We start from the raw sequence: 15365 nt of genomic DNA, 5'->3' as shown, positions 1-15365 counted from the left end.
CCCCTCCGCCCCCCACCCCCCTCATTTCCCCAAACACATACAAAAAAAATTTTAAGAAAGCCATTTTTTTAAGCGTAGTTTATTTACAGCAATAAAAAAAATTTTTTAGGAGGACACACCCCCACAACCCACAGGGCAAGGGTTTTAAGTTATGCCCTGGAGGCATATAAGGTTTTTGTAAAAGGCGTTGTCGTAGAAACTTTAAAACAGGCTCATTCGATTGGAAATTAAAGGCCTAGTGCCCTTTTTAACAGTAAAAAGTAATTAGAGGGCAACTAGCCCCCCCCCTCCCCCCACGCCCATCATGTCCCCAAACACATCCAATCAAAATTTTCAGATAGGCATTTTGTTCAGCGTAGTTAATTTCCAGATAGAAAATATATTTTTGAGGAGGACACTCCTCCACAACCCTCAGGGCAAGGGTTTTAAGTTTTGCCCTGGGGGCAGATAAGGTTTTTATAGAAGGCGTTATCGTAGAAACTTTAAAACAGGCTCATTCAATTGGAAATTAAAGGGCTAGTGCCATTCTTAATAGTCAAAAGTGATTGGAGTGCGACAAGCCCCCCTCCCCCCACGCCGATCATTTCCCCAAACATATCCAATCAAAATTTTCAGATAGCCATTTTGTTCAGCGTCGTTGATTTCCAGATAGAAAATATATTTTTTAGGAGGACACTCCCCCACAACCCTCCGGGCAAGGGGTTTAAGTTATGCCCTGGTGGCATATAAGGTTTTTATAGAAGGCGTTGTCGTAGAAACTTCAAAACAGGCTCATTCGATTGGAAATTAAAGGGCTAGTGCCCTTTTTAATAATCGAAAGTGATTGGAATGCAACTAGTCCCCCCCCCTGACGCCCATCATTTCCCCAAACACATCCAATCAAAATTTTTGAAATAGCCAGAAGGCGTTGTCGTAGAAACTTCAAAAAAGGCTCATTCGATTGGAAATTCAAAGGAATAGTGCCGTTTTCAATAGTTGAAAGTGATTGGAGGGTAACTAGTCCCCCTCTTACGCCAGCCTTTTCCCCAAACATATCCAATAAAAATTTTAAGATAGCAATTTTATTTAACGTAGTTTTAAAATCTGGAAATTAGGTATTTGAGGATGACAACTCCCTCACAGCCCTCAGGGGAAGGGTTGTAATTTAAGGATTCTCCGAATCCTTCCCAGTATTTCTTATAGAAGGGATGCTCGTATTAACTTTGGAGAGGTCTCATTTGACTGAAAATTGAAAGTTCTCTTTCAATTTTTAAGAGTCAAAAGAGATTGGTGGGTAACTAGCCCCCCCCCCTCCTCCACGCCCTAAATGCATCAGATAAAAATTTTGAGATAGACATTTTGTTAAAATAGTTCAAAGTTCTGTTAACAAAAAACTCCGGTGTCGACACAGCCCACGAGGGCCCGAGGGTAGGCGTTGTAAGCTATGCCCTGGGGCATAACTTATTAAAAGGGGTTTATAACTTATGGGAAGGGGTTTTGTATGGGAAGAACACATAGGAAATCTATTATAATTATCCAATTATAAGGTTAAAATACATACTCTGAGATAGATGTAAAATTGCTTTGGCACACAAAATCCTATTAAGGTCAATTCCAAACAGTCGCGATCCCTTTGTGTCAGCAAGTGAAATTGTCTAAACCCCCTTATTGGAGCTATTTTTTCAATCCATTCATTGTTGTCAATCACTGTCCACAAGTTATGCAAGCTGTCTATTGTTCATATATAAGGTTTTTATCAAAGAGGTAATCGTACAGACTTATATTCAATCTAAGCATTACTCGCTTTAAGATCTATTTATTCATTTATATTATTACTTGTTGTATGTGTTTTGCTATGATTGTTTATTTAATTTATGTTCGTTTTGGGTTTCATTTATTCTTTAATAGTAATTTCTGGTCGTTTTGAGTTTGAATTTTAAAAAGTATTTGTATCTCCTGAGCTTAAGTTTAAAATGGCCTTTACTTTTCTTTGAAAAACTTATTTTTCGGAAAGTTTTTATTAATTAATTATAACAAACGACGCATGAATGATGGTTGATATATTTATTGAAGACAATGGAAACTAGGACTTATTCGTTGGGAATACCACTTTCATTCTTACAGTCTCGGAAAAGAGAAATTAGCTGCTTTTTTACGATAATTTTGACATTCTTTTCTTTTATATTAAAAAATTTCTTCATACACAGAGTACAAAGAAATTTACTTGCCTAATGAGAGATTAATAAATGATGTCATATTGTCCGTTCGATCCCAAATGGTCCAGGGATTACATTTAATATACGACTTTCTGTAAGTGCAATAAAACTTCACTTGTTCATTATTTTAAAAATATATAATAACAATTGTATATTTCTTGAAAACCCTGAACAACACTAACAGAGACCAAAAACTGCACAGTTAAGAAAGGACTATGATATCATGGAGGAACCAGGCCAAAAAATATTTAGTGAAGACTGATGACATCATTCTATGTAATAAAGATCTCCTTATTAAAAAAAAACAACTAAAAAATAAAATATAGATCACATTTTAGGCCAGAAAATCTCGGGATGCGAATTTTCCAAAAAGAATATGGAACCGTTTTCGAGAAAAAATACATACATGCATACATATATATGCAGTTATTGCTCGATTAAAGAGATAAAATGTATATATAGATAATAAGGAGAGTTCTTTTTAATGTCATTAAAGGAAATGAATAATTCTTAAGCTATTTACATCGAAATTTAGGCTAACAGCAGGATAAAGACAATTTGTTTTCTCTAGTTATTGGCTTGTATTTTGTTGTTTTTCTTGTTTTTTTTTCTTTTTTTTTTATTATAGAGTATAAATTTACCCAATATGGGTATATAATACTTAATTTTGAAATAAATATTTTGTTCAATCGATTACGTTGGTCGCAATATGCTAAGCAGCCTGATTAGGGATTATGTAAAAACTTTATTTTAAACAGCGTTTAGCGGTTCAAATATAGTAATATTGAAAAATATGGTTTTGTTTTACAGTTTTTTTCGAAGCACCCCTCCCTCAAATTTCAAAGCATTTTGTTTTACAGAATGGTTGCTTTCGACTTGCTGTTTTCTTGTATAGCTAAAGCTTTGACAGTTCAAGTAAGGAGCCGACGACCCTCCGGCTCAAAGACTACGCATACGCCTTCTATAAATTTAATTGAGAGAGCTGGAGATCAATGGTATTTGAAAGGAGCGATTGACCATCAGATTGCTCAAAGCATTGTATTACTAGTGCGTGATATGGCCAAGGTAATTTCTCTAGTTTTCTGTTTAACATACTAGGCTATGAATATGGATATGGAATACTAGGCATCAGCTTACTAGTTCCGGTACCCTGGAAATTTCAAGGTATCTAGAATCAAGGTCAGCTTGGTAAGACACTTTTCACCTACTTCTTCTGAAAATTTGAAAATCTCTGGGTGTATTCTTGCCCAATTTGAATTGGGTTGTACGTAGGAAGTGCTGCATGAAGTGACACATCCAAGACAATTTGTTCATAGTTTGTTTCCGATTATTCTGTTGCCTTTCTGTTGCACCAGTTTTATCAAATAACAATCCCCTCGGTAACCTACATACATCATCGTAATGTTTTACAATCTTCACCATAGAACTGATTTTCTGAGGGGATGAGAATTAGGGAACTGAACGCCTGATTTCACTACATTGAAATTGTTTGAGCAGGCTACCAGAATTATCAAGCTCTTTCTCTGATTTTTGATCCCAAAAGGTACCGACCCGGTTCTGAAAGACCTATTTTTTTTTATTTTGACGATACTAATGAAGGGGGTTAATTCAGATGACTTAGTAAGGTGTTTAAAGTTCCTAGCCTTTTTATGACTTCAGGCCCTCAATTCAGACTACCAATCCGCTAGAATGAGAATCTCGTTTTTAGGGGCAAAAATACCACCGAACGATAACAAGGACAACATTTCAGACATTTTATGCCCCGCGCAATGCTCTTACTGCCAGCCACTGTTGGAATTAGCTCATGAGTGTTGCATTAAACTTGTGACAATAATGCATCGGTTAAAAGTTCACCGTCTTCATAATTGTGCAAATTACTAATTACCGATAAAACGGGCAAATCTTTTTGGGTTACTCAATTTTAAATATTTTCCAAGAAAGTTTAAGCTAAAACAGGCAGAATTAAACTCATATAAAACTAGTTGAATTTTTCAAATGAACACATATATCATCAATCAATATTGGGGGTAAGGGGTTGCACCCCTCAACGTATACTGAGAGCTCTTCTAAAACTCTCTTTTCCCAAACCAAACCTGGTTATGGGAATAGCCGATAACGGGCTTTGATTATATAACTTACTTTTAATGACCAAAGTGTTAAACCAACACTTCACTTGAACTACGGGAGAATTGAAAGCGTGGGTAAAATCAGTTTGTACGCATAGGAAAATCAGGGAATTTATCTGATAATCATATGATTCATTGGTGGGGTATTATCCCAATCTTAAATAATAAATTGAAACTAAAAAAATTAAAACAGATAATTCCAGTCACACAAAGTGAAGTAGAAATTCCTATGAAAATTTAAAGGGGGAGCCGGCGTCCCCCTCCCCTCCCCCCGAAAAATTCCCCTTCCCTGTAAAATCCCCCCTCACGGGAAAATTCCCCCAAACGCAAAATTAAACAGCCTCAAAGAAAGTATAAAATAGGTAATTTAAAACCTCGATCAGATGTCCTAAGGGGCAACAAAAGAACCAGATATCAAAAACAGTTGTAGGACCGGCGCTGGCTGGTTTCCAATAACTTTCGACTGAAAAAAAACCAGACCTCTCAATTTCCGATTGAATGCGCATCCTCCAAAGTTTCTACAAACACCAGGGGAAGTCTGGGGACGAGGAAGGGGTAGCCTCCCCCTCATGTACGAAATAAATTCTGCTTATTTGGAGGTTGAACCCTACTCTTAACTTTCATAATAACAGCTTAGACAAGAATATTACCGGAATTAAAGAGGGATTATATATTAATTTCCATCACCCCCCCTCCCTGCCCATTTCTTAGAACTAATTCTGCTTTAAAATAAGGCTCAATGAGAGTTAAGATGTTTTGGCATTAAAATGCACCCTTTGAGGCACCCGCCCCATCCCTAACTAAAAAACAATCAGAGAATCCATTTTTAGGGGTTTAAAGCTCTCGTCTACAAATATTTCAAATTGTATTTTATTGTAAAAGAATGGTCATGGGTAAAAACAAACAAAAAGTAAAATAACAGGGAATTTACCTAAGACAGTAGAATTTATTTAAACCTTAAGAATATTTCGACTGTGTATCCAAGAGCCGTCCTCAGCAAACTATCTATATAAATGAAATAAAATGTAGCCTACATGAAAATGGGATCTTTAAAGCTAAAATAGAAAAATTAAAAAATTCCCAAGCATGTTGCTTTTATGATGGAAAATCAGTGCAGTCTTAGTTGTTATTTAAAGATCACGGATGCACGTTGTCTTTTGCTCTTTTTGTTAACCCAAAGGATCGTAGTGATCCTTTTGAATGATCAAACAGAATGGAGGGCGACTAGCCCTCTTCCCATACTCCTTTTTCCCTAAAGACATCCAATTTAAAATTTAAGCTTGTGATTTGGGTCATCATAATTGAAATATCCAATAAATATGCCTCTGGGAATGACATGACCACCCACGTCCCCTAGGGAAAGGGCTGTAAGTTTTACAATTTGTCTAATATTTACATATAGTATTTGTTACTGGGAAACATACAGACATACATGTTACTGGGGGCATGACATCGCTGGAGGCATAGCTATTAGACCTTTTAATCTACTACTACTGCTAACAACTCATCACAGCACCAAGCCCTCTGAGGCCAACAAAGCTACGCACGCTTCTCCATCCCAATCTGTTCAAAGCCTCCCTTTTTACACCCTCCCAGAAAGTTCCCATTTGCTTTAAATCGTTCTTTATGACGTCCTCCCACCCATGACGAGGACGACCGGCTTTCTGTTTAGCCCTAGACGGTTGGCCGAAAAAGACAATCTTCAGCAATCTGTCATCCATCATCCGCATAACATGCCCTAGCCATCTCAACCTTTCTCTCATAACAGCCCTAGAAAGCGGTATTGAACCACGTTTGTCGTACAACCTACAATTTCAAGTACGGTCAGTCAGCCGGGTACCCAGAACAATCCGTAGGAAATTTCTTTGGAAAATATCTAGCAAATCTTCATCTGCTTTTCGGAGCGCCCACGCTTCAGAGCCATATTTAACCACTGTTATCACTATAGTTTCTAATATTCTAATCTTAGTTTGTAGACTTATCTTCCTGTTCTTCCAAATTTTTTTCAATTGTGAAAAAGCACCCTGAGCCTTGGCTACTCTACTTTTAACATCTTCACTGCTCCCACTGTCTTTACTAATAATGCTACCAAGGGAAATGAAGCTGCCCACTTGATCAATCTTTTCGTTACTCAACCTTTTCATCTTCACTAATTCCTAGCCTTAGTGACTTAGTCTTCTTAACATTAGTTTTCAAACCTCTCCTAATTTAATACAAAACTAGCTGCTAACCTCATATCCTATCTTAACCGCAGCAGTGCTATTCTCGTACATAGCACTAATCACTTTCAAAATAATCGAACGCCTGCTCATAATCTATAAAACTGAGGAACGAGGGTCTTTCCAAGTCGACAACTCAGGCACTTCTCAATTATTAGCCTAAGAGTAAAACTTGGTCGACACATCCTCTACCTTTTCTGAAACCGCACTGTTCTTCTCTTAAAAGTTTGTCTACAGCATCTCTCAGTCTCAAAAGTATCATATTACCAAGTAATTTGTTAACTACAGACACCAGACTAATGCCTCGATAATTATCACACTCACTCTTTTCACCGTTCTTATTCATTAGTTTAATTAAGGTTTTTGTTAAAATCGTCCCTTTTTCAAAAATCATACACATAATCTTCAATAACCTGTTTCTAACCTCAGAGCCACTATATTTAAGAAACTCACTTCCACACTATCTGCACCTAGAGCCTTATTTTTTTTTAAATCCTTTTAGTACTGTCGATTATTCTTCCTCACAAAACAAATCTTCCTTCACATCCAAGGTATCACAAACTTTTTTCATTTTCTTCTATATCTTTTCCTGCAACTCTATCTTGGTTTACCACACTCCCCATCTCTCTTTAACTCTTTCCTTACCACTAATTGTGTCCTGTTCCCATCTTTAACTGGGACAAGTCCGGATCGACTACTCCCTCTCAATTTATTAACATGCCAGTATAATATTTTACTATTTTTATAGAAAGTTTTGTCGTAGCTGCTTCAAAAAGGGCTCATTCAATTGGAAATTGAGAGACTAGTACCTTTTTTGAACATGATCAGAGGGAAAATTTTTATATAGCCATGTTTTTCAGCCCATCAGAAAGGTCTGGAAATTATGTCTGAGGATAACAAATTTCCCCAGCCCTAAGGGCAAGGGCTGTAAGTAATGCCATGAGGACAAATAGTTTTTTTTATAGAAAGTGGGGTCATATCGGAGGGGGCTCATTGGATTGGTAATCAGACGCTATAGTGCTCTTTTTAAGAGTCAAAGTGATCAGAGGGCAGCTACCCCCTACACACACGTCGTATTGTCCCGAAATGCGTCTAATAGAAATTGTGCGATAGCCATTCTATTAAAAATAGTCTAAATATCATATAACAAAGCTTTTGGGGTTAAAACAAACCCCAGAGATTAGGGGCAAGGTTTGTAAGTTATGCCCAGGGGGTATTTAGGGTTCTTATGGAAGGGATGGTTGTTTAACTTCAGAAGAGGCTCTGCCTTTATCCTTGAAAAAGACTATGTCAATATACAACGAACATAAATTAATCAAAAGAACTTTTTGCACAAAATAAGTTTTTCAAATAAAAGTAAAGAATTCCATTAAACCAAAAATGAAAAAAAAATAGAATCAAATAATCTACCAAGCATACAACTACCACAAATCAGCATCAATAAATAAATGAAACCCAAAACGAACAGAAATTAAAATAAGTCAAACTCAAAACGAGCCGAAGTTAATTTGAGTAGGGTTCTAGACCCTATGCTTTCTAAAAGCCAGAATATAATTTGTAATTTACTGAAAAAAATTCTTTTAAATGTTGTCATTTTTATAACTTTAAGAAATCAAAAATTGATTAAGATTTTAAGGAATAAATATCAGCATATGTATATTAAACTGACAAAGCACATTTTTTCAGTAAATTCATTTGAATTTTTTTCAATAAGTACAAATTATACTCTGGCTTTTAGAAAGCACAGGGTTTAGAACCCTACTCAGATTAATTTCTGCTCGTTTTGAGTTTGACGTTATTTATTTCAATTTCTGTTTGTTTTGGGTTTCATTTATTTATTGATATTGATTTGTGGTAGTTGTATGCTTGGTAGATTCAGGGGCGAATCTACAACATTTTCATTGGGGGGGGGGGCAAGAGGGGTCTACTTTCGGATATTCATGGGGTATGGGCTAAATAAAAAAAATTTCTCCACATTACTGGGGGGGGGCAACTGCCCCCCCCTTGCCCCTCCTAAACGATGCCCCTGGGTTGATTATTTGATTCTATTTTTTTCATTGTTGGTTTAATGGAGTTCTTTGCTTTTATTCGAAAAACTTATTTTGTGCAAAAAGTTTTTTTGATTAATTTTGAATAGATCGGTATAGCTTAATATTTAATGTTGATATTCTGTATAGTTTGAACAACATAACTATTAAACATTTTGACCATTGCTAAGAAGAGAGGGCACATGCAAAAGGGCAAGGAGGGTGGTGTGGGGGAGCTGGTTGCAATCCAATCTCTCTTCTACTCTCCCTCAACGTACATTAAATCTTTCAATCTAATACCATCAACCCTTCCTTAGCTACTGCAGATATTCCCTTTTCACACCAGCAAGGACACAGTGTGTTTTGATTTTGTTTGGCATCACTATTAACGCTTCCTTGAAATTTCACCTTAATGTTTTTTGGAGATATAAGATCTCCAAAGATTATAAGGAGACATAATCTTTTTTTGGAGATATAAGATCAACAATGCCCTCTTTTCTTTATAATAAAAAACCTTTTTTCGCTAGCAATGAGCAACGTTGATTACTTACAGCCCTTGCACTGGGGGCTGGGAGGGGGATTGTCAACCCTGGAGGCATACTTATTAGGCCTTTGGACTATTTTGAATAAAATGGGTATCTCAATTTTTTTTTCTGATGCAATTTGGGGAAAACCCCCTGGGGGGGGGGGGTTGCCCTCCGATCACTTTAAATTCTTAAAATAGGCGCTTGAACTTTCAATTTCCAATTGAAAAAATCTCCTTCCAATTTTATTTGATCACCCTTTCGATTAAACCTTACATGTTAACAATGGGCAACTTGCATAAATTATAGACCTGCCCAGGGGGTATAGGGAGGGTTGTCATCCCTAGAGGCATGACTATTTGGCCTTTGGACTATTTTGGACAAAATGGCTATGTCAAAAATTTGATCGGATACATTTGGGGGAAAAGGCGTGGGGGAGAGGGCCGGTTGCCCTTCAATCACTTTTGATTCTGGAAAAGGTAACTAGAACTTTCAATTTCCAATCAAATAAGCCTCCTCCAAAGTTTATACAACCACCCTTCAATAAAAGCTTTCTATGTTAACAGTGGGCAACTTGCATAACTTACAGCGTCCTTGCCCCGGGGGCTGTGTTTTTTTCAACCCTGAAGGCATGGTCTTTTGGCCTTTGGACTGTTTTGAACAAAATGACTATCTCAATTTTGATCGCAATCATTTAGGAAAAAAAGTCATAGGGGGGTGAGTAGCCCACCGATCACGTTTAACTCTTGAAAAGGGCACTAGAACTTTCATTTTTTCATGGAATGAGTCCCCTGAAGATTATACGAAAACTCCTTCCATATGAAATGCCTCTGAAAAAAAAAATACATTGAATCCTTATGATTCTTTACTATAGGCATTAATATAGCGTTCTGCGGGGGGATTTTTTTGGGGAGGAAACGCGTAGCACCATATAAATTTAACCTAAAACGAACAAAAATTAATACGAATAATCAAGTTGGACTTACAAGGAATAAAAATAATCACAAATAAAAATAATGTTGCTGCCCTCTCAAACCATATAAATACTGTGCCGGCATTAGCATTTCACTAAAAACGCTATATATTTTGAGTAGTGCATTTTCTCGTCACTGTAACAAAGAAAAAGAAGAACTAGCCGAAATTTACAAAAAGACAAACAGTTTTTTAGAATAAATGCATTTATGACTTTTAATTTAGTTCTACGATTCTAAAGGAACACATTCTTTCATCACTATTATTTTTTACTTCCTTTTAATTAAAAAGTATTGACAATTAAAACCCGAATAAATAAAAAATAATTGTCAATTAATGCAAAAATTTTTTTTTCATTAAATCCCAAATGACAATCTAGCCTTTAGAAGCATTCATGGGTAAGCAGCCCCAGGTCCCACTACTATTTTTGGTTGTTTCTCCTGGTTTTATGTTTGACTTAATTTTTCATTATAATTTCTGTCAGGTTCAAGATTCATTTATCCAACGGTAGTAATTTTTTATGACTCAGCACTTTTGACTCAAATTATTTGAAAAAAACTACGTTTTCTGAAGAGTTAAAGAGGCTGAGTTACAAGGTCGAACCTAAAACGTACAGGGATTAGGAGGCACAGTTGGGGCTGCCGCCCCCAAACCTCCGCTTTCGCAGCCTTTAAATAAAAAAAGTTTTTTAAACTGAAAGTAAGGAGCGACATTAAATCTTAAAACGAACAGAAATTATTCCGTATATGAAAGAGGCTGTGCCCTCCTCAACGCCTCGCTCTTTACGCTAAAGTTTTTATTGTTTAAAAACAAGAGTTGTGAGAAAGTCAAACTTTAGCGTAAAGAGCGAAGCGTTGAGGAGGGCACAGCCTCTTTCATATACGGAATAATTTCTGTTCGTTTTAAGATTTAATGTCGCTCCTTACTTTCAGTTTAAAAAACTTTTTTTTTAATTAAAGGCTGCGAAAGCGGGGGTTTGGGGGCGGCAGCCCCCCAACTGTGCCTCCTAATCCCTGTACGTTTTAAGGTTCGACCTTGTAACTCAGCCTCTTTAACTCTTTAGAAAACGTAGTTTTTTTCAAATAATTTCTGCACGTTTTTGTACAGTTTATTACTTATTATTGCTTGACTAACTGTTAGATGATTGTGTATTATTCTTTTCTTTCTCGACAGGGTGTTTTAAGGGTCGACCTTGTAACTCATTTTTTTTAACTCTTTAGAAAACATAATTTTTTTCAAATAATTTAAAAAAAGAAACTGAATTTTTTTTTTTTAATTTAAATTCAGTATATAAAAAATTTGATCTATCGGTGAATCGAACTCGGGTTTTCCTCCTGACACCCAGAAGTCTCACTGCTACACTAAAGAGACCTAATTGAAATTGTTTTTTAGTGAGGTGATGAATCTTTTTGACGCAAGCAAAACTTGATATTTGGTTTTTGGAAAACAGTGATCAAATTGAGCTGAAATTTCGAGGATGAGCTCCCAGGCCCCAGGAAAGATTATCCTCCAAATTTCAGCTCGATCAGACAACGTTAAAGGGGGGTTGTGGTGGGAAAAATTAACATGGGCTAATATAGGAAAACAAGGTTTTTCGTAAATGTAAATTCGGGGGATAATTTTTTCGGTCTGAAAATATCAAAAGGCCCTAACAGGTCGAATTCTGCTTCGAATGAGTCCTCATTCAACCGGATCCGTTGCCAACTGTGGCCTGTAGGCGTGGCTAAGAAAAAAAAAGAAATGATGAATTTTAAGTGGCTATATTTGGTTTTTCAAAACAGGGAAGGAGTGATCGGATTGAGCTGAAATTTCGAGGATAAGCTCCCGGGCCCTAGGAAAGCTTAACCTCTAAATTTCAGCCCAATCGGACAACGTTAACGGGGGGCTGTGGTGGGAGGGTCCAAACTTCCGGCCCAGTTTACCCCATGAAGATAAAGTCGGAGGAGGATGAAATTTTGCAAGTTTCTTAGTTTGAGCTTGGGCTACAAAATGCGATTACCGCTGTCTCTCTGCGACCTCTAGGACCTGAAATCGCTTAACATTGTGGTGGGTCGCCTCTTTATAGAGGCACAAGTGTGCCTCCTTGATCTCTGCGACCTCTAGGACCTGAAATCGCTTAACATTGTGGTGGGTCGCCTCTTTATAGAGGCACAAGTGTGCCTCCTTGATTACGACTTTATTTTTCTGCTTATATTAGTTTTTAATGTGGTTATTTAATTTTCTTTGATTTTTTTTATTGGAAGCTGTCTTCTAAAATTAATTTTTGACCGTTTCTTAATAGATTTAGTGGTAATACTTTTTAAGAATCCGATAAACACACGAGAAGTGAAGTTTCGTCAATGCTAATGAAATAAAACAAAATAGGATGAAAATATAATAGTTTATGAAGAAATTTAAGACATATATTTGCACATTAGGGGGTGGCATGGGGGTAAATCATAGCATATATTAAATACGTAACCTAACCTAACAAAACCTTGGTACCTTTTATTCCCCCTAAACCCCAAAAAAATAAAGTTTAAATATAGTTCCCGGAGTGAGAAACCCTTTGTTTATACAACGTCTGATATAAGTACCGGGTAATGCCTATCTGATCTGCAATACAATTCTCGCGAGTTTATCGGATTCTTAACAAGTACCAATAACCGATTTAGTTTATTATTTGTGGAAGTGGAGTGGAGTATGGATTATTCGAATTTAAGCCTTTTGTTTTCGGCATTTTTGAGTAAAGGGTTGGCCTAGGGAATGGTCGACATCTATTCTGGTGCCGTTGCATAAGAAAGGAGATGTGCTAGTCCATAGCAATTATAGATGTATAAGTATGCGGAATAGTATTAGTAAGCTTTTTTGGAAGGTATTATGTTCAAGGTTAGATAAATGGTTAGAATCACAGAAGAAGATGATAGATATAGAGGCAGGTTTCAGGAAGGGATATATTGCTATAGACCAGATATTTATTTTGAGTGTGTTGATAAGAAAATATGCTAGAGGAAGAGAAAATAAGTTATATGCAGCTTTTCTGGACTTGAGAGGAGCTTTCGATGAAGTAGTTAGGAAGCACTTTATCGAGGGCCTGCTGCAATTAGAATTGCCCTGGAGATTTGTTAGGATAATAGTAGCTATGTATAGTGTAGTTAAGATCGTAGTTCGAGTTGGGAAACAGTTTCTAGGGCAATTAAAAGTATTATAGGGGTTAAGCAAGGCTGTAGTTTATCTCCTAGGCTATTTTCTTTATTTATAAATGCTATAGAGGATCATTTTAGGAGTAGGGCAGTACCATGTATTGAGTAAACGTGTAAATCTTTGTTTGCTCTCCTTTTTGCGGATGATATAGTGTTGGTTGCAAAAAGTGGAATAGAGCTGCAAAGATTGTTAGATCTGAACCATGATTATTTAGTTGAGAAGAATTTAATTTTAAATGTTGATAAGTCAGCGGTAGTATTATTTGGAGAAAAAGGGGGACAAAGTGAAATTTTTTATTAAAGATTGAGAATTTTTATTAAAGATTGAAATTTGAGTTACAGATTGAAAAAGAGTTTGTGTATTTAGGGTGTAAGATTACATCTAAAGGAAGGTGGAGTAGTCGTGTTGATTTAATGGAGAGAAGAAGACTTAGGGTGATGTGGAGTGTGTTAAGAAGTAGTTTAAGAAAGATAGGCCTAAATTATATTAAATTAATGAAGAGGATTTTGATAGTAAGCTAAGATCAGCATCTAGTTATGGGTGTGAAAGTTGGGGGTTTGAAAAGGGGGCTAAGTTAGAGAGGATCCAGTTAAGTTTTTTAAGAGATTGACAGGTCTAAGTGATAAATTTAATGGGCTAGTTTTAAGGGGTGATTTGGGGTTGAGGAGTGAAAGAGTTATAAGGCTAGTTAGTTAGTTAGGTATTGGTAAAATTAGTATGCCTCCCAGAGGAGAAGATACTAAAAGCAGCTTACCAAGAATTTTTGAGAGATAGGAGGAAAGGCTCTTGGGCTAGCCAAGTTAAACATTTTTTGGAAAGTTGCGGAGAAGCTAGGCTGTGGGAAGGGGGGAAAGGTTTAGTGGTATAAAGGGGCGTGGTTGCAAAACAAGTTAAGTTTATTTTATAGAGCCAGGAGATCCAGAAATGGCATTGTGATATATCTTCGTCACCGTCTCGATCTCTGTATGCTAGTATTAAGGACCTATAGGGGAAGGAAGTGTATTTCAAGGCGGGGCTTAGTAGGGAGGAATCAAAATGTGTAATATCGGTAAGAGGAAATTTTGTAGCATTTGGAGACAGGAGAAAATATTTGGGGAAGATTAGGTTGGGATAAAAAATTTGGGAAGGTTTATTGGACTGGGCATGGAGCATAGAGAACATTTTCTTTAGATTTATTTTTACTTTTTTTTGTTTTGTTTATAATAAGTATGTTTTCATTTATTATTTTTGAAATGTATTGTGTATTAACCATGGCCCAGTAAGACTTTTAGAGTTAATAAATCATAACATATCATATTTGTCAATTGTGAAATTATTGGATATTTTGCATATTCTTTTCTACTTAGAAATTAAACTAATTGAATGCAATCTAAATTCAGTTAACGTTATAATAATCAATGATCAAATATCTTGATCGGACTACGGCATATTGAATATCTTCAATCAGCCGTAGATTTCTTCAATAATTTTCAGATAATCTATTTTCTAAAATATTTAGAGTGGATGAAAGGGGGATCCGTAATCATATGGATTGAAAATCTGTCATTTCTTTTTATTAAGGGGGAAGCTGTTCTTGCCCGTATTCTGTGGTGACCTATGAACATAGACGCATCTTATTCCATCTTTTTATTAAGGGATTCTTTTCAGGTTCAGTTTTTTTTGTAACTGTTGATTTGTTTTAATTAGTTCATGTTTAGGAGTTATAAAAGCATTACTTTTTCGTTTACCGTTAAATCCAAATGAGCTTTTCTTTTAAATATATATCCATTTTTATGGATACTTTCTTTGAATAGAATCTCTAAAATATTTTAAGGACGAAAATTACTATTGCTGAACATATAGTTCGAGATTGCATCATTATAAGATATGAATTACATTCTTACCTCTATTTTTAGCAAAAAATGTTTCTACCCTAAGGCAGAAAATGCAATTATTAAAGACATATGAAATATTAGCCGACAATACTGGTATTTTGGGATTTTAAGGGGTCATGAGTCTCATTATGCCTTCAATCCTACTGCACAATCATAAGGAAATTCAGTTATACACAGATACTACCAAGGGGCACCTTTAGGTCAAGGTGATAGGCAGTGAGCTCGTCGAACAAATGGTAGGCACT

At 36.2% G+C, this 15365-nt stretch overlaps 1 protein-coding gene across 1 annotated transcript in view; it reads left to right on the top strand.

Moving 5' to 3' along the window:
- LOC148955348 (E3 ubiquitin-protein ligase MYCBP2-like) overlaps positions 1–15365 on the top strand; it is a 470872-nt gene that overhangs the window by 441905 nt on the left and 13602 nt on the right. The window contains 1 exon segment of the mRNA XM_089101721.1: positions 3056–3260. Coding sequence (XP_088957847.1) covers positions 3056–3260 — 205 coding nt within the window.

The sequence above is a fragment of the Artemia sp. Qi Xiang Cuo genome, chromosome 2 (assembly GCF_049724085.1).
Source record: "Artemia sp. Qi Xiang Cuo chromosome 2, ASM4972408v1, whole genome shotgun sequence".
Lineage (NCBI taxonomy): Eukaryota > Metazoa > Arthropoda > Branchiopoda > Anostraca > Artemiidae > Artemia > Artemia sp. Qi Xiang Cuo.
Note: the sequence above shows the minus strand (reverse complement) of the source record. Positions and strands in the feature narration are given on the sequence as shown.